General features: G+C 39.9%; 2 protein-coding genes across 2 annotated transcripts in view; both read left to right on the top strand.

Moving 5' to 3' along the window:
- Positions 1–19,771, top strand: part of LOC117546087 (vacuolar protein 8-like) — a 54,079-nt gene that overhangs the window by 19,476 nt on the left and 14,832 nt on the right. The window contains exons 2-6 of the mRNA XM_034216176.1: positions 12,032–12,280; positions 14,279–14,398; positions 14,692–14,811; positions 18,769–18,888; positions 19,062–19,181. Coding sequence (XP_034072067.1) covers positions 12,085–12,280; positions 14,279–14,398; positions 14,692–14,811; positions 18,769–18,888; positions 19,062–19,181 — 676 coding nt within the window. The 5' untranslated portion in view covers positions 12,032–12,084. The remainder of the gene's footprint in view (positions 1–12,031; positions 12,281–14,278; positions 14,399–14,691; positions 14,812–18,768; positions 18,889–19,061; positions 19,182–19,771) is intronic.
- Positions 3,068–5,626, top strand: LOC117546094 (nuclear factor 7, ovary-like). Its single transcript, XM_034216182.1, has 2 exons — positions 3,068–3,208; positions 3,318–5,626. The coding sequence occupies exon 2, from the start codon at positions 3,614–3,616 to the stop codon at positions 5,024–5,026; it is 1,413 nt and encodes a 470-aa protein (XP_034072073.1). The 5' UTR covers positions 3,068–3,208; positions 3,318–3,613; the 3' UTR covers positions 5,027–5,626.

The raw sequence follows: 19,771 nt of genomic DNA, 5'->3' as shown, positions 1-19,771 counted from the left end.
CTAGCAAGAGAATGAGTCCAGAGTTAAACGATGTTTTGAATGATGCCGTAAAAGTGATCAATTTCATACAGTCCAGGCCTTTGAATCATAGACTGTTTCAGTCACTTTGTGAAGACGGTGGGTCAGAACATAAACAGCTCTTGCTTCACACTGACGTCCGCATGGTTATCCCGAGGGAAGACGTTACAGCGGCTGTTCGAGCTACGCAATGAAGTGAGGGCATTTCTGTCGGAGCACACACACCCACGTGGCTATGTTCGACGACGCTGACTGGGTAGCTCGGCTGGGATACCTCTCTGATGTTTTCAGCAAACTCAACCAGCTGAATCTCTCTCTTCAAGGTAAAGACACACATGTTCTTAGCTTGTATGACAAAGTGTGTGGATTCATGGAGAAGATCAAGCTCTGGCAGAGCAAATGTGAAAAAAGGGATACAAGTTGTTTCCTGCAGCTGAACGCATACATTGCTACTGGTGAATGTGACAGAGCTCCAATTGTGAAAATAGTACACACACATTTGTCCAAGCTCAAGAATGAGTTCAACTCCTACTTCCCTGATATTGACAACAAGTCATCCACACTGGACTGGGTGCGTAATCCATTTGTGACGTGCATTAAAGCAGCATTCCCGCCAGACTGCAAGAAGACCTCATAGATGTGTCCTCAGATAGGAGCCTGAAGATGAGGTACTCAAGCACACCACTGACACAGTTCTGGTGTGGTGTGGAGAAGGAGTATCCTGAATTGGGGAAACATGCCCTGAATGAACTGTTGCCTTTTGGGTCCACATACCTGTGTGAGGTGACATTCTCCGCCATGACCCACATCAAGACTAAACACAGGAACAGACTCAACTTGGAGAATAACCTGGTCACAGCTGTTGCAACAATCTCCCCCAGACTCACAAAACTGATGAGGGAGAAACAGGCTCAAGTGTCACATTAATTGGTGAGTTACCTTACTTTTTGTTTTAAGTCTTTAAACAATGGCTATTATAATGTATATGATTAGTTATGATTGAATATGATTTAAGTGTCACATTAATTGTCGCATTGGGTCACACAGACACAAATATCCTCCTCTTCTCTATCTCTCCTCGTCACTTCTCTCCTTCTTCCACTCCCAGGTTTCACCTTAGCTACACACAGGGCCGTATCCAGGCCCCGCCCCCCGGCCCGGGTCTGATATGTGCTGCCACTGCACACACACACACACACACAGCCGGTCTGCCACAATATATAGACTATTAATATATCCTGGGGATCACCACGATTGATTGCGTAGTAGGGGGTACTTTAGGTTGGCTTGAAATGCTTTGGGGGTACAGTACTCAAAAAAGGTTGGGAACCACTGCTCTACCACGACGGTCGGTTGTTATTGTCAATAGTAATATAATAATTATTTATTTTGTAATAGTTAGACTCGATTTTGCGGATTTTCTTGTTGCCCCAGCTGTTCAACACCTCTTTTATCAGAAACAAAGGCTACATTAATGTATTAAATCGATGTTAATCTATGTGTGTGGTTGTGGAATTAACGGACGTGACGTTGTGCGATTGCGTTGCCAGGCAACAGCTTGGGTTCATGTTAATTTACAAACTCTTCAACGAGAACCCTAGTTATATCTAAAAACATTGTAGAGGGCCTCACGAAAGACTTTAATGTAAATTTAAATTTAAATGTGAAGGAATGTGTGTATAACAAAATACATCCGTCATAAACAATACCGGAAACAGACGTAGACAAGATCCTCAGCTCGGTGATTGGATGTTTGAGTCGCAATGCATGCTGGGATATGGTGTTTATGCAATGTGAAATCCGAAAACATTTTAAAAAAATGTGTGCTTGCTTTTCTCTTTGAAAGTCATCACATAACGGCATTGTAATACACGGTTCGGCTGCATTAAATATTACATATCTGCCGTAGTTCTCTATAGAGCCCTGATGAGAAGACTTCTAGACAAACAGCAAGAACTGCCGTCAAAACTGAAAATGTGACGTGGATCATAAATATAACATAAATATAAACAACATCTTACATTTCTTTTCACACAATACGTCTCCTTGCAGTATCAACACAAATTCGGCTGACTTTTATATTTGATCCAATTGGTAGATAGGCTATATTTACACCATAACGGTGCACAGCTGATAGAAAGGGACACCTAGTGGTTAAAGCACGTTATTGAATTTTATTACAGCAAAAACACGTGGGTTTGCTATCCTGGCTCCTAAATGGTGGAATGAGCTCCCCATTGACATCAGGACAGCAGATAGCTTACACACCTTCCGGCGCAGACTGAAAACTCATCTCTTTCGACTCCACTTCGAGCGATAGAACTATTAACAAAGCAGCACAATCAAAAATTACTGTTACAACAAATGTCATGTGTGCAGAGTAAAAATGCCGACGTTTAAGCAAGAAATAGAACTTAAATATAAAAAATAAAAGTACTATCTAAAGTGTTTACATTCAAATCATCAATACACATTTATATTTTATACACTGATCATAAATATGACATATGCATCTCAAATGAATGAAAGCAGTCATATAAGATGCACTGTAGTAAAAAAAAAAACAATACATAACAGGTAAATACCTCAATCCTTCAAATGTGTACTTAAGTGCAGTACTTCCTCCACTGTACATCATGTGTCATGTTGGGTAGTATATGAAGACTGATGGTAAATAAACTCTTGTATATTTAAAGTGTATTTAATAAATAGTTTTACGGTTTTTAATGCAGAATTAAAGAGAAACTTTACAGCAGGTAAGAATCTTGTTTTTGTTGACCTTCAGTGAGAAAGTTGATGGATAAGCGGATAGATCATGTGACTTCATTATGATGACTGTCCTCTAAATCCACACAACTGTAGGCCGTGAAGGAAGGAGAAAGCACAAGGCCCATTTTAATTTACTAATCATGTTATTAGAATTATTTCAGCTTAAATTGTTGAAAAAGCTCGACTCTTTATTGTAGTTTTTAAAAAGGACATATTATTCTCATTTCACGTTCATATTTGGATTTTGTGCTTTTACTGTGACATGTTTAAATGCTCTAATGTTCAATAAGTGCTATATTTTTCTCACTGCCAGATTCTCCTTCCATTGGAATGAAGATATAACGAAGTGAGTTTTTGTTTGTGTCTCTGAGCTGCAACCACAGCTTCTGTTCGAGCTGCCTGCAGACATTCTGGGAACAAAGTAAGAACACAAACTGTCCACTTCAAACTTTTATATATGAGCATTTTCCTTTTCATCCTACGTTGTTGTTTTTTAAACGTGTTAAATTGTATGTGTTTTTCTTCAACAGATACCTGGACAAAGTCACCGTCCTGAACTGAATACCAAAGGACATTTCCCTCTGAAAGACATCCTGACTCCATCTGCTGGTGAATAAATGACATAGCAGCATTTCCTGATGTTGATCATTCACCCTGTGACGGAGGTGAGAGAAAACGAAAGTGGATTTAGACATTGTTGAACAGCGCTGAGACGCCATTACAGGGTGTGAGATTTCTGCTCGGAGACACGTTTGGAGTATATTTGGGGAGAAGTGGAGAGACTGTAAGTTGGTGAGTCCTGCTCTAGAAATAACTTTAATACCAAATGGCTGAGAAAATCGCTCTTGTTGAAAGTTTCCTGAGCTGCCATGTGTGTTCAGAGACTTTCAGAGATCCTGTGTCTCTGGGCTGTAACCACAGCTTCTGTTCGAGCTGCCTGCAGACATTCTGGGAACAAAGTAAGAACAAAAACTGTCCCATTTGTAAAAGAAAGTCCTCCAAAGATCTTGTGGTGAACTTTGGACTGAAGGAACTGTCTGACTCCTTTGCTGAGAGACAGAAAGCTGGATCATCTGAGACAGAGAAAGGAGAGAAGAAGGTGGAGGTGGTGTGTAGTAAACATCCAGAAGAGCCTAGATTGTTCTGTATGGATGAAGAGAGAGCTGTGTGTCCTGTCTGTGAGTTTTCTCTCCACCAGGGTCACAAGGTGGTTCCTGTAGAACAAGCAGTCAGTGAGCTGAAGGACCTGCTGACATCTGACTTAGAGTCTCTGCAGGACAAGAGGGACAAATACAAAGGAGTGGAGACAACATACAAGGAAGTGATTCAAGTGTCCGAGAAGCAGCTGCTGTCCACAGAGAGGCAGATCAGAGCAGAGTTCATCAAGCTCCATCAGTTCCTGAAAGAGGAAGAGGAGTCCAGACTGGCAGCTCTGAGGGAGGAAGAGGAGCAGAAAGGGAAGACTATCAGCAGAGAGATGAAGAGCATTCAGGAGCACATCTCCTCTCTGTCACACAGTATCTCTGCTGTTGAAGAAGAGCTGCAGAAACTCAACGTGCCCTTCCTCAGCAGTTATAAAGCCACTCAGAGCAGAGCCAGAGTCCAGAGCTCACTGTCAGACCCACAGCTGCTCTCAGGAGCGCTGACAGATGTGGCCAAACACCTGGGCAACCTGTCCTTCAGAGTCTGGGAGAAGATGAAGGACCAGGTCCACTTCAGTCCTGTCCTTCTGGACCCAAACACTGCACACAGCTGGCTCTCTCTGTCTGATGATCTGATCAGTGTGAGACAAGGAGACAAAGATCAGCAGCTTCCTGATAATCCAGAGAGATGCACTAAGTATCCTGATGTTCTGGGCTCTGAGGGCTTCAGCTCAGGGAAACACAGCTGGGAGGTGGAGGTGGGAGATCATCCTGACTGGATTATAGGTTTGACTAAAGAGTCAGCTGACAGGAAGGGAGAGATACCAGGTGCCTCTCCAAAATATGGAATCTGGTGTTTATGGCATGGCAGTGGAAGATACTCTAATGGTGCTGGTGAGACTGTCACAGTGAAGAAGAATCCCCAGAGGATCAGAGTCCAGCTGGACTATGACAGGGGGGAGGTGTGCTTCTACGACCCTGAACACATGACTCCCATCTGCACTCTCAGAGACACTTTCACTGAGAAACTCTTCCCATATTTCAGTATTGGAGAAGCTGGTGATGCTAAAACTGCTGATATCAAAATCTGTGAGTGAGATTCCTCTGTGATGCTCAGGAGTGTTGGTTCAGACTTTATTCTGACTTCACTCTCCGTCTACATCTCTTTGGAACATTCAAGAACATAATCAACAGATGATGAGATATTAATCTTTGCATGACATTTTTACGCATTATAATCAAAGAGTCAGTCAAAGACAAAAACAAACAACTTGATTGTTTATTGAGTTTATTTTGCATCAAACTTTATTACAGTGTGTTTATAGTTTTCATTTGACTCATTTAATGATCGATGAATGTTCACATTTTTAATCCAAGAATCTTTAAATGGATGAATTTATTTTCTGTTTTTCTTTGTAATGGATGAAATGAGAATGTTTGATTAAGTTTTGTGTGAATTCTTGAAGAAATGTAAGAAGTCTGTATATCGTGCTGAAACTTCATGACATCAACCAAACTAAGAATCAAAGCTGTCAGTTCTCCTTTGATCTAGTTTCGAGTCAAACATCACGTTATAGCAGTATACGTTATCAGTTTAACTTCTAACTTCTCTTTCACTCGACCTCTCCTACTCCCAACTCTATGTCAGTAGAAGAGCTGGTCTGTTGCCTGTGTTATTAAAGTGACCGTTTACCGAACCCTTTGTGTACATTGCTAAGCTAATTTGACCTGTCTCGAGGACACGCTTTGTTAGGAGTGAGAAACCCTCTTTTTGTTTGAACCTTTTCTTTTTGTTTACTGATAAGAGTAGGTGAGAAGCCTGTACTTTATTCCTTTTGGTTAGGCAAGTTTTAGAAAAATGTTATTGCTGCGCCTAGGTTCCCTAGACCTGGGCCTAACATACATTTCTAATGAACCTAAAGGTAATTATAGCTGTACAAGTAAGTGTAGTATTTGTAGATATCTTGTGTTTAAATAAGCAGCAGTTTAATTCAGAAATGTGTCGATGAGGTTGTTTCTTCACGTACATCTGTCAAATAGCCATGTGACAAATTACAGAGAATATAAATGATGACAATTGTACAAAAATAAATAATCTTAATGATCTAATCTCTTATTTAATGAATTGCATCCCTTCAAACATCTGTTTTAACCTTTACATTCATAGATGCCAAACTCATGAAATCTGTTTGCTTGTGTGAAGTCATGTGACGGATGAACCTGCTGTAAACAAAGAAGCTCCCACCCTGATGAAGGACACTCAGCAGAAAACATGTGAGGGGTAAAGCATGGCATACTGGAGCTGTGCAACGTGTTTGATTTGATGGAGTTGTTTTGATTCTCTCTTAGAAACTGTCAGGAGTCACATTCACATTATACAACTCCACTGCAGCATCATAACAAATACAAAGTAGCTTCAAAATGAAAAAGAGTGATGCATTATTTATTCACTTTGATACTGTGTCTTCATTTGCTTCAAACCCAAATGATCCGGTTGTAGAAAAATAAGTAAGTAGAAGTACCAGAGTGTAGGAATACTCTGTTACAGTAAAGGTCCTGCATTACAAATGTTCCTCAAGTAAAAGTAGAAATTAGCATCAAAATATACTTAAAGTAGCAAAAGCAAAAGTACTTATGATGCAGATTGGCCTATTTCGGGAGTAATATAACATATTTCAAATATCATTTTTGATTAAAAAAAAAAAAATGTTTATCCTTGCATGAAGTCATTTTTATTTACTTTAGTGTAGTTTGTGAATTTAGCTTAGTACAGTACTTGAGTAAATGTACTTAGTTACTTTACACCACTGGTAATATCAATGCAAAAACAAAATGTCACCTTAGCTCATGTCATTAGTCAGTGCATGGTCTGGTAAAGGAACATATACGATGGTGATGGGGAACTGCGATGTCCAACTCCTCTCCATATTTGAAATATGAAGTTGAAGTGTACGCTCTGACCCAGCTGCAGCATCCTGGTTGTGAAATACTTCATGTTGTTTGCATCAGTTCCAGTAACACGGTGGAGGCGATTGTAGTGATGGGACTCCGCGTTGATGTAGCAGCTGGTTTAGGTCCGGATCTCTGGGATGTTGTGACCTCTGGAGTGGAGCTGCTGGGTGAGGATCTTCATGTTGACCCAGTGGTTTGACCCAGGAGAGCGGAGCAGCCGGTGTCAGCGGTCTCACCTGGATCATCCTGAAGTGAAGCTGGAACCATAAAACAAGGAGGAGGTTCAGTGGAGACAGGTTTCATCAGGAGGGTTTCATGTTTCCTGTTGATGTTCTGCTGCTGATGCAAAAGAGTTCACTGTATATGTGACGTTCGCGAACGATCCGATTCTTTTGAACCGGCTCTTTGGTACGAACGAAGGGAACCGAGTCGTTCTTGGTGAGAGCCGTTCTTTTTATCGTTGGTTCACTGCCTGCCATAAATCCACTCACCTTTAAAGCAGGGGCGGTTATAGGGGGGGCAGGGTGGGGGGGGGCAGTGCCCCCCTAACACTGCCTTTGGACCCCCCTGTGGCCCCCCTGAAAAAGAAAAAAAAAGGTTTATGATTAAACGATTTCTTGGCTGACGGAATAGGTGGAACTAACAATATTTGTAATTCTAGTCGGACCCATTCGAGAGAGCACACCTTTATCTATTTCATATAGTTGTACAAAAATAAAGTAAGAAATCATTCCAATGTGTACTATAAGACAGAAAGTTAAAAAAATTAAAAACAGTTTAAAAGGGGAGTGATTGGTCAAATATATATAAATAAAAAGAAAGAATGCTAACTAGGTAACATCAGATAAGAATAAACAAGTTTAAATGATTTGTTATTGGTTGTAATCATATTCCAAAGATTTTTGGATTATTGAAAAGTATACAGCTCCCTTTCATCTGAGTGTTGAGAGCTGTATCCATACATTCATTTTGTGCTCAAAGTGCACCAGATTGATGTATTTCGCTTCAACATTTAAAAGCAAATCTTCCTGGGGGTGCATGCCCCCGGACCCCCCTAGAGGAGGTGAGGTCCACCCCCCAAATAAAGCAGGTTAAAATAATTAAATTGCATACATTTTCTTGACACTGAAAACGGGTCCCACAGACCCAAACAGCACACAACGTTTAAAGGTAAGAATATAATAATGTTAAAATGTGCTAAATATATACACTGCAAAAAACAACAAAAGAGGAATAAAAGCAGCTCACGACTTGTTTTATATTTTGAAAGTAGCTCTCATCCTGAAAAAGGTTGGAGACCCCTGCATTAGAGCGTAAAAACTGTAACTATAAGTATCTGAAATAAATATGTGTAATGAAACAAATACCAATAACTGTATTGCTTTGTCTTCTTATGCGCAATTACTTCATACTGTCTTTTTCGTCCTGCATTTATTGGGCCCCCCTCAGAAAATAACTGGCCCCAGCCTGGCCCCCCCAGTCAAATTGGTCTAGAACCGCCACTGCTTTAAAGGAACTTGCTTTCCTGAATGCACATTTTCCATAGATGATGGCATAACGCATGCTGCTTGAGTAGTAGTTTGGCTGGCTGAGAGATTAAGCAAGTTATACATTTTCTGTGAGTAAAAGTAGATTTCTGGCAAAACAGTCAATCATTATCCTGGTGATTATTTCGCAGATAAACCTATTAACCCCGCCCAGGTAAAAAAAACAAGATCCGGCTCTTTTCAAAAAGCCGTAATTCCCATCACTACGAACATCTTTTTATTTTATATTTTAATATCTGTTTTTCATTTGTTCATATCAAGCGGCAAACTGTGGGGTAGAGCCAGAAAGCCAATACGGAAGTGCCACACACTGCAGTTCATATATTGGCCGATAGGCGATGGCTCCAGAAAGGAGCAATTTCCATAGACCCCCATGTTAAAATGCCCAACTTTACAGCAGAAAAAAACATGTTTCTACCCCTGGCTCCATACATTTTATTATCGATATAGTTAGATTCCACCTTCATGATTATGGATCTGTGAGTGAATTGTTTTCTAACACGACCCTTTCATTTATATTAGGTCTTAACGTTTTTGCATAAATTAGGGCGTGGTCACATTGAGTGACGGCTCTGTCAAGTGCCTGCCGCTGTTAGCTTCTTGTCTCTCTGCTAGCTGCTCCGTGAAGCTAGCTACAGGGACTCTGCCTGCTCAGCTCATCCAGGAAACACAACTTGTAGCCGGCCGTGGTTGTTTGTTCTTCATGCTTATATATCGGACTATTGTGACTCGCTCTGCGGTTAAAACAGACGGTGCATGAATGCGGTTTTGCTGTAAGTAAAATTCGAGTGCTTTATTTATGTGTTAATGATTTTAATCAGCTACGTAATGAATGGTAAGGCTTGGGTTAGTTAGTGGCTAGTGGTAGCTACATCGGTGCTAACGATTGTAATCGTAGCCTCCAAGTTAAAATCATAGACTCTATATATAAAGGTTAAAACTAAATGGACAAGTGTTTAAGTGGGATAATACTGTTGAACAAACGGCTTCTGTTTGAGGTTGATAAAATAAGGTTACATCCTTGTAACTTAGAGATATTTTATTATGTAGGTAGAACTGTATGCATCTAAGGTTAATTTAAATTGGCTATGCTCAAGTATGTAGACAAGTTAACGTCGAAGTAGTGTATGTGAAATCAACCTCACAATAAGATGTGTGTATATTACAATTATTAATGTCTTATTTCAAGATGATTACTTGGATATTACAATATGGTTGGTTGAGCTGGAGTTCATTATTGAGCTTACACGTTAACGTCACAGTCATCTGAAGAACGAATCCAAACCTTGTTGTTTTTATTAATGTCATTACCAAATGGGTATCAAATCAACAGTAAGCATTGGTAACACAACTTCCAAAGTTACAGTAAAATAAAAAGGACCCTGACTCGGACAATACACAATCCAACATGTTCAACAGAAGAGAATCAGTTATATTGTTTGTGCACATGGTACTTTACATATATATCTGTTTGTTTAAGGTGTCCAGGTGATGCAGACAGGCTGGACCAGAGAGTGAGAGACAGAACTGGACTCCTCACAGCAGTGAACTTCAGCACAGGTACAAAGACTCTTTTTTCATACTGTACAAAGAATCAAGAAAGATATTGGTTTAAATGAATGAAGTATTGACTTGAATACACTGATATACATTCCATTAAACAATACTAAATACTAGATCACCTACACATCAGATAAGTTGAGGGTTTTTTCCATGCAAAAAGTTACATTTAGATGATAACAAGCAATATGAGCTTTCTAATTTAATGTATTGAAGGCAAAGATATTTAACACATAGTGAGAACTGCTACTATTTATCTCTCAATATTGTCTGTAAAAAACGTGGTAAAAGTTATTCTTTCAGTGAGACAACAGAGCAAGCTTCTACAGTTGCACTACGTTTTGATAACAGTTCAATATTATTTTGATAATAACATATATTTCAATGTTGATGAACTTCATACTGTTCATTCATAATCTGATTGTCTTTGTAGCTCACTGTTGAAATAAAAAAACAACATTACAATTGCAAAATAATTATATCTACAGCCCCTAAACACACAAACACACCGCTTTCATAAATAACACACTTGTCCTGCAATAATATGTTTTATGTTTCCTGTCATTTTTGTTAGGAAAGGACATGCCTGAAAGACACGACATGTTCTCCTTCTCTGAGGGTCAAGAAGAACATCCAAGAGGAACATTAAAAGCTGATGTTATGAGATTTTAAGACCAGTACAGGACATTCACTAACTACTTTTATTGTTAAAACACAGTCAGCTGATCGAATGCAGCTATTTCCACATCTACACTCCATCAGCTGATTATTTCTATTTGCCTCACTTTATGAGCTTCACAACATGTACCTTGTTTTGCAACGTCACAAATAAATGGGGCCAATCTTCAGTCAGATGTGAATGTGTAATCTAACATTTTCAGTAAGAATAATGGACAAAAGGAGAGCAAATACAAATACAATTTATTGAAATGTGAACCAAAAGTTAATCAAATGTTTTAAATAAAAAGCACATATGGACAGAAGGTGTAAACCTATTAAATGTATTAAACACATTTAGTCAAATAAAGTGACCGACTAGGCCTGTGCAGTTGGTATCAGCTTTGCCCAGCATGGGCTCCTCCATCAGGCCTGGTCCTCCTCGCAGAGGAAAGACCCTCAGTCCTCTCCAAACCAACAGACAGGACGTCCATCACACGGAGGTTTCTCCCTGAAGTCTCTCCTGCTCTCTGGACACCAGACTGTCTCAATCCGTCCACACTGAATATGAGATTGGGAAAATGAAAATAATAAATGCTTTAGACAATAAGAAACATAAAGTTGACTGTTGAGTTGCTCAGTTTTTTTAGATTGTCAATACTATTACTGTATAACTAATATCTCAGGTTAAGAGGCACATTCAAATAAAGATTGGTCTTTAAATACATTTTGTCTTTTGAATTGTTTGTCTAAAGTCAAGGATCTAGAATTGGTACTTAGTTTTAATGATATAGTCTGGTTATTATGCTGTTTGGAGGAGGCCTCACAGGTAAGAGCACTAACTAGCTACCATCACATGTACCTTAGCTTGACTTAAATGTATTAAACGTATAGTTAAGTGATATCAAAATATAAATAACTAATGTCATGCAAACATATTAATATTTGCTTGATTCCAGTGTTGAATTTAGCACAATTGCATACAAACGTTAAGGGGTTTTAAGATTCTGAAGCATTATATTAAAACTCAATAACTTAGATTATTATTTAGAGTTTCATGTCCGCTTACCTTAGAAACGTAAAATGCGACGGCAGTGTGCAGATGGGGAGCATGTTAGCTTAGCTTGGTAGCTTCAGCTAGCTCTGGAACTTTCAGCTCGGTGGCAGCAGGTCCCGCCTCTTTACCCTTATTTGGAGAAGGCGGGAGTTGAACTCTAACGTCACTGTTGAGCCGTTAGTGGCCGACTCCGCCTACTAAGGGCTTCTCGGCAACTCTGCAGAATCATATGGGTGACGTAACGGATCCTACGTCCATTTATATATACAGTCTATGGTTCATATATGTATTTTGAAACCTGACGTCACAGTGGGCGTGTCTCCCTGCAGCTCTGCGTCACGCGGCACAGGTGCCTTCTTTCTTCTCTGCAGGAGAAACGGTCATGGCTTCGGGTTTCTGTGAGGATTGCTCCAGACTTCTGGAAGAATTCAACTTCCATCTGAGGAAAGTCTGCAGAGAGTTTGAGCGGAAAATAAAACCCATCTTCAGGGAGCTGTGTGAGTGCACGTGCTTCAGTGTCTCACCTGAGAGCAGTTACCTGAGGAGGAAGAGGAGGAAGAGGAGTCTCTCTCTGAACGGTAAGAACACTTGTGGATTGTCTTTGTTCTGGACGACAAACACGCCTTTAGTGCTGCAATGTCCCCAAGAGCATTTACTGTAGATACTTGATATTAGATCAGATATACTTTTTTAAATCCAAATATTGGGAACGTTTTCTTTGTTATAGCATGTAAACAGGCATTGCACACTAAATACACACACGATAGAAAGATAGAGAACAATGTAAAAATATACAAAAGTCAGAAAACACTATAGTTATCTAACATACTAAAATCCAGCTTTGATAACACTTTAATGATCAATCATTATAACACATATCATTATTCTGAAATGGACCAATCTGCACAATGACTACTTTTACTGTCGCTACTTTAACTATATTTTGATGATAATACTTTTCTGGTTGAGGAACATTTTGAATGCAGGACTTTTACTGTAACCGAGTATTCCCTACAGTACACTCTGGTACTTCTACTTTTACTCAAGAACAAGATCTGAGTTCTTCTACTTTTACTCAAGTACTAGATCTGAGTACTTCTACTTTTATTCAAGTACTAGATCTGAGTACTTCTACTTTTACTCAAGTACCAGATCTGAGTACTTCTACTTTTATTCAAGTACTAGATCTGAGTACTTCTACTTTTACTCAAGTACCAGATCTGGGTACTTCTACTTTTACTCAAGTACCAGATCTGAGGACTTCTACTTTTACTCAAGTACTAGATCTGAGTACTTCTACTTTTACTCAAGTACCAGATCTGAGTACTTCTACTTTTACTCAAGTACTAGATCTGAGTACTTCTACTTTTACTCAAGTACCAGATCTGAGTACTTCTACTTTTACTCAAGTACTAGATCTGAGTACTTCTACTTTTACTCAAGTACTAGATCTAAGTACTTCTACTTTTACTCAAGTACTAGATCTGAGTACTTCTACTTTTACTCAAGTACTAGATCTGAGTACTTCTACTTGTACTCAAGTACTAGATCTGAGTACTTCTACTTTTACTCAAGTACTAGATCTGAGTACTTCTACTTTTACTCAAGTACCAGATCTGAGTACTTCTACTTTTACTCAAGTACTAGATCTGAGTACTTCTACTTTTACTCAAGTACTAGATCTAAGTACTTCTACTTTTACTCAAGTACTAGATCTGAGTACTTCTACTTTTACTCAAGTACCAGATCTGAGTACTTCTACTTTTACTCAAGAACAAGATCTGAGTTCTTCTACTTTTACTCAAGTACTAGATCTGAGTACTTCTACTTTAACTCAAGTACTAGATCTGAGCTGAGTACTTCTACTTTAACTCAAGTACTAGATCTGAGTACTTCTACTTTTACTCAAGAACAAGATCTGAGTTCTTCTACTTTTACTCAAGTACCAGATCTGAGTACTTCTACTTTTACTCAAGTACTAGATCTGAGTACTTCTACTTTTACTCAAGAACAAGATCTGAGTTCTTCTACTTTTACTCAAGTACCAGATCTGAGTACTTCTACTTTTACTCAAGTACTAGATCTGAGTACTTCTACTTTTACTCAAGTACCAGATCTGAGTACTTCTACTTTTACTCAAGTACTAGATCTGAGTACTTCTACTTTTACTCAAGTACTAGATCTGAGTACTTCTACTTTTACTCAAGTACTAGATCTGAGTACTTCTACTTTTACTCAAGTACCAGATCTGAGTACTTCTACTTTTACTCAAGTACTAGATCTGAGTACTTCTACTTTTACTCAAGTACTAGATCTAAGTACTTCTACTTTTACTCAAGTACTAGATCTGAGTACTTCTACTTTTACTCAAGTACTAGATCTGAGTACTTCTACTTTTACTCAAGTACTAGATCTGAGTACTTCTACTTTTACTCAAGTACTAGATCTGAGTACTTCTACTTTTACTCAAGTACCAGATCTGAGTACTTCTACTTTTACTCAAGTACTAGATCTGAGTACTTCTACTTTTACTCAAGTACTAGATCTGAGTACTTGTCCCTCCTCTCTTCCTACAGATGAGGAACTTCAGCTCCATGAAGAGGAAAGTCTTCAGACTCTGAGCCGACTCTCAGCTTCAGAGGACATTGAGCTGCAGAAGACAGCGGCCATGTTTTATCTACAGCTCAGTCATCACTGTGAGTAAAGAATCCAAACAGATGTGTATGTTGCTTCACTATCTTCTTCTTTATAGCAATGGTTTACAGATAAGTGGAGCAGGTAATGAGACGTGTGTTCGCTCTCGTCTGTAGAGATAAGCTCTAACGGACAGCGCGGTTATTATGCAAATGATCAACTGTAATTTTCTTTCTAGGGTTGGCAGATAATTCCCTGCATGTGTGGCTTAAGTGCCGTTATTCACAGCACTACTATCCCAAAGCGCTGCTTCTTCACCCACAATAACCAGTGTTTCCTGCTCTGTGTGTTTCAGTGAACTCTCCTCTCCCAGACGCATTGTTGGAGCCGGTCATGAACTTACTGCTATCATCTGACCTGGATGTTCAGAAGACCATCTCTCTGTCTTTAGTCAATCTGTTAGTGAAGAACAACGGTGAGAGATACGAAATCACAAGGTGTTTTAAAAAGTCCTCTCTACTTGAAAGAGTCCTCTCCTGCTGATGTTCAGGTGTATATCAGCATGTAGTGTCTCTACTTTAAAGAGTCCTCTCCTGCTGATGTTCAGGTGTATATCGGTATGTAGTGTCTCTACTTTAAAGAGTCCTCTCCTGCTGATGTTCAGGTGTATATCAGTATGTAGTGTCTCTACTTTAAAGAGTCCTCTCCTGCTGATGTGCAGGTGTATATCAGTATGTGTCTCTACTTTAAAGAGTCCTCTCCTGCTGATGTCCAGGTGTATATCAGTATGTAGTGTCTCTACTTTAAAGAGTCCTCTCCTGCTGATGTCCAGGTGTATATCAGTATGTAGTGTCTCTACTTTAAAGAGTCCTCTCCTGCTGATGTTCAGGTGTATATCAGTATGTAGTGTCTCTCCTTTAAAGAGTCCTCTCCTGCTGATGTCCAGGTGTATATCAGTATGTAGTGTCTCTACTTTAAAGAGTCCTCTCCTGCTGATGTTCAGGTGTATATCAGTATGTAGTGTCTCTACTTTAAAGAGTCCTCTCCTGCTGATGTTCAGGTGTATATCAGTATGTAGTGTCTCTACTTTAAAGAGTCCTCTCCTGCTGATGTCCAGGTGTATATCAGTATGTAGTGTCTCTACTTTAAAGAGTCCTCTCCTGCTGATGTTCAGGTGTATATCAGTATGTAGTGTCTCTACTTTAAAGAGTCCTCTCCTGCTGATGTTCAGGTGTATATCAGTATGTAGTGTCTCTACTTTAAAGAGTCCTCTCCTGCTGATGTTCAGGTGTATATCAGTATGTAATGTCTCTACTTTAAAGAGTCCTCTCCTGCTGATGTTCAGGTGTATATCAGTATGTAGTGTCTCTACTTTAAAGAGTCCTCTCCTGCTGATGTTCAGGTCTATATCAGTATGTAATGTCTCTACTTTAAAGAGTCCTCTCCTGCTGTTGTTCAGGTGTATATCAGTATGTAGTGTCTCTACTTTAAAGAGTCCTCTCCTGCTGATGTTCAGGTGTATATCAGTATGTATTGTCTCTACTTTAAAGAGTCCTCTCCTGCTGATGTTCAGGTGTATATCAGTATGTAGTGTCTCTACTTTAAAGAGTGCTCTCCTGCTGATGTTCAGGTATATATCAGTATGTAGTGTCTCTACTTTAAAGAGTCCTCTCCTGCTGATGTTCAGGTGTATATCAGTATGTAGTGTCTCTACTTTAAAGAGTCCTCTCCTGCTGATGTTCAGGTGTATATCAGTATGTAGTGTCTCTACTTTAAAGAGTCCTCTCCTGCTGATGTTCAGGTGTATATCAGTATGTAGTGTCTCTACTTTAAAGAGTCCTCTCCTGATGATGTTCAGGTGTATATCAGTATGTAGTGTCTCTACTTTAAAGAGTCCTCTCCTGCTGATGTTCAGGTGTATATCAGTATGTAGTGTCTCTACTTTAAAGAGTCCTCTCCTGCTGATGTTCAGGTGTATATCAGTATGTAGTGTCTCTACTTTAAAGAGTCCTCTCCTGCTGATGTTCAGGTGTATATCAGTATGTAGTGTCTCTACTTTAAAGAGTCCTCTCCTGCTGATGTTCAGGTGTATATCAGTATGTAGTGTCTCTACTTTAAAGAGTCCTCTCCTGCTGATGTTCAGGTGTATATCAGTATGTAGTGTCTCTACTTTAAAGAGTCCTCTCCTGCTGATGTTCAGGTGTATATCAGTATGTAGTGTCTCTACTTTAAAGAGTCCTCTCCTGCTGATGTTCAGGGTGTATATCAGTATGTAGTGTCTCTACTTTAAAGAGTCCTCTCCTGCTGATGTTCAGGTGTATATCAGTATGTAGTGTCTCTACTTTAAAGAGTCCTCTCCTGCTGATGTTCAGGTGTATATCAGTATGTAGTGTCTCTACTTTAAAGAGTGCTCTCCTGCTGATGTTCAGGTATATATCAGTATGTAGTGTCTCTACTTTAAAGAGTCCTCTCCTGCTGATGTTCAGGTGTATATCAGTATGTAGTGTCTCTACTTTAAAGAGTCCTCTCCTGCTGATGTTCAGGTGTATATCAGTATGTAGTGTCTCTACTTTAAAGAGTCCTCTCCTGCTGATGTTCAGGTGTATATCAGTATGTAGTGTCTCTACTTTAAAGAGTCCTCTCCTGATGATGTTCAGGTGTATATCAGTATGTAGTGTCTCTACTTTAAAGAGTCCTCTCCTGCTGATGTTCAGGTGTATATCAGTATGTAGTGTCTCTACTTTAAAGAGTCCTCTCCTGCTGATGTTCAGGTGTATATCAGTATGTAGTGTCTCTACTTTAAAGAGTCCTCTCCTGCTGATGTTCAGGTGTATATCAGTATGTAGTGTCTCTACTTTAAAGAGTCCTCTCCTGCTGATGTTCAGGTGTATATCAGTATGTAGTGTCTCTACTTTAAAGAGTCCTCTCCTGCTGATGTTCAGGTGTATATCAGTATGTAGTGTCTCTACTTTAAAGAGTCCTCTCCTGCTGATGTTCAGGTGTATATCAGTATGTAGTGTCTCTACTTTAAAGAGTCCTCTCCTGCTGATGTTCAGGTGTATATCAGTATGTAGTGTCTCTACTTTAAAGAGTCCTCTCCTGCTGATGTTCAGGTGTATATCAGTATGTAGTGTCTCTACTGCAGTGGTTCTCAAACTTTTTATTTTCCCTTTGGAGAAAAAAAAAAGTCGGGCCCCCCCAACACAAATAGTCAGGCTCAGTGGCGGCGCCAGAGATTTATTTTGGGGTGCTGTGGGGTAGCTTGACGTTTCATAGAGGGGGCTCAAACATTTAGGGTTTCCCATTAATGTACCGGTCGCTACAGAGGAATGTTCTACTGCAACATTCCCCACGCAGATACACAGAGTGACTGTTACAATGAAGGCTCGATAATCAGCTCACGGCATATAGGTTTAAGCAGGGGTAAAGTGCTATTTTTATAGGTGGTGTGTGGACCTCACATAGGGGGTCCGGGGGCAAGCTCCTCCGGGAAGATTTTTAAATATTGAAGTTAAAAGCATCAATCTGGTGCACTTTGAGAGCAACATGAAGAGATCTATGGATACATCTCTCAACACCCATTTGAAACAGAACTGGAAACAGATTTACTATTTCTTTATGGATATTTTACAAATCACTCCCCTTTTAAACTTTATTCTTGTTTTACTGTCATATAGTATTTCATACCTGTTTTTCATTTATTCTCTTATTTTTGTATAACTATAATGATCATATAAATGTGTGCCTCGGAAATAATTGTTTACATTAATGGTGACCAAAACGTTTGAGACCCACTGAGATAACACTGAGAGAGTCCTTTAGCTCACTGAGTCTCTCAGTCTGACAGGAGAGGACTCTCCTCCACTTTGTTGTTGAAAAAACTCCTTATATCCGTTAGCGTAGCTCGCTAGCACCAGAAGCTAACAACTACGATCTCCGGTACCGGTGCGCTCTCTCTCTCTCTATGAGTGCATGCACACAAAATGGCTCGTTCCACACACACACACAGACACACACACACACACACACAGAGCCGAGCTTTAATGAAACACAGAGAACCAGACGTAATAGTACTGTATTATATTATTTTCAATCAATAATTTTCAAAATATGATTATTATTTTTTTATCTTTTTTTTTTTTTTTAATAACCATTTCCCCCCCTGGTCTCTCGCGCCCCCCCTGTCATGCCTCTGCGCCCCCCTGGGGGAGCGCGCCCCCCACTTTGAGAACCACTGCTCTACTGTGACATGTCTGTCTCTGATTGGTTAGCTGGCTGGCTCTGTTGTTATTGGTCAACATCTTAGAGATGTCCCCCTCATGGAATCATGTTTTTAATATTGCTTTTTTAAATCTAATTGTTTTCCACAATCACATCTTAAACTGACCCGATGAATAGGGTCATAATAACCGTGCATTAACTCTGGTGTCAGTGTGCAGAGCCTCTGTGGTTGAGATGGGGATGCTGGTTCCACTCCTGGATCTGATCCGGTCCGGAGACTCCAGCGCTCAGAGCCACTCCTGCGCCTGCGTCTGCCTCCTCGCCTCCTCAGGTGGGTGCAGAAGGATTTAAGGTCTTTAAATTGTTTAATAATTATTATTCTCTCGGTGTCTGGCTGTTACATATTTGTACAGATATCTTTATTGTGGGAAGCAGTATTTCAATCTCTCTGTCTGTACACACAAACTGAAAGATTGACAATAAAGTTCACTTTTTTTGGTGCAGAGTCGAACAGAGAGGCTGTCATGTTGGAGGGAGTGAAGCCTCTGCTGGCTTTAGCCAAATCCTACGACCCTCGAGAGCAGCAGGTGGCCTCCTGGGCTCTGCTGCTCCTCACACACTCAGGTGGGTCACTTCCTTTAAAGGTCCCCTATTATACTGTTTTTCATCAATATATTATAGGTCTCAGATATATACAGAGCCTGTCTCTGATTGGCTGAAACACCAAACAGATCATTGTAGCATTACCCATAATCCCCTCTGTTTCAAAAGTGCTGATTCTCTGTCTGTTACTTCAGATGAAAATAAGAAGCCCCTCCCCACGCCCCTCTGAGAGACATTTGGTTACAAAGAACTCAATGGTGCTCTAGGAGGAGATTCAGGTGATAAGGTGGGGGGGGGGGGGGGGTTACCTTGGTTGCTGATTGGCTAATGGTTACACAAGACAAAACATCGTTATGACATCATAAAGTGGCCAAAATCTGATCAGCTCATTTTCAGACAGGTTTTTATAGAACTGGATCAAAAAGAGAGAGAATCTTTGTTCCTGAAACTTTCAGAGTCTCTTTCCACAGAGGGGACACATGTTGATGTAGAAGAGACATGAAGAAGAGGGGACACATGTTGATGTAGAAGAGACATGAAGAAGAGGGGACACATGTTGATGTAGAAGAGACATGAAGAAGAGGGGACACATGTTGATGTAGAAGAGACAT

This window comes from Gymnodraco acuticeps, unplaced genomic scaffold (genome assembly GCF_902827175.1).
Source record: "Gymnodraco acuticeps unplaced genomic scaffold, fGymAcu1.1, whole genome shotgun sequence".
Classification (NCBI taxonomy): Eukaryota; Metazoa; Chordata; class Actinopteri; order Perciformes; family Bathydraconidae; genus Gymnodraco; species Gymnodraco acuticeps.
Note: the sequence above shows the minus strand (reverse complement) of the source record. Positions and strands in the feature narration are given on the sequence as shown.

Coding starts and splice junctions, on each gene's coding strand:
- LOC117546094 (XM_034216182.1), top strand. CDS start 3,614: ATGGCTGAGAAAATCGCTCTTGTTGAAAGTTTCCTGAGCTGCCATGTG.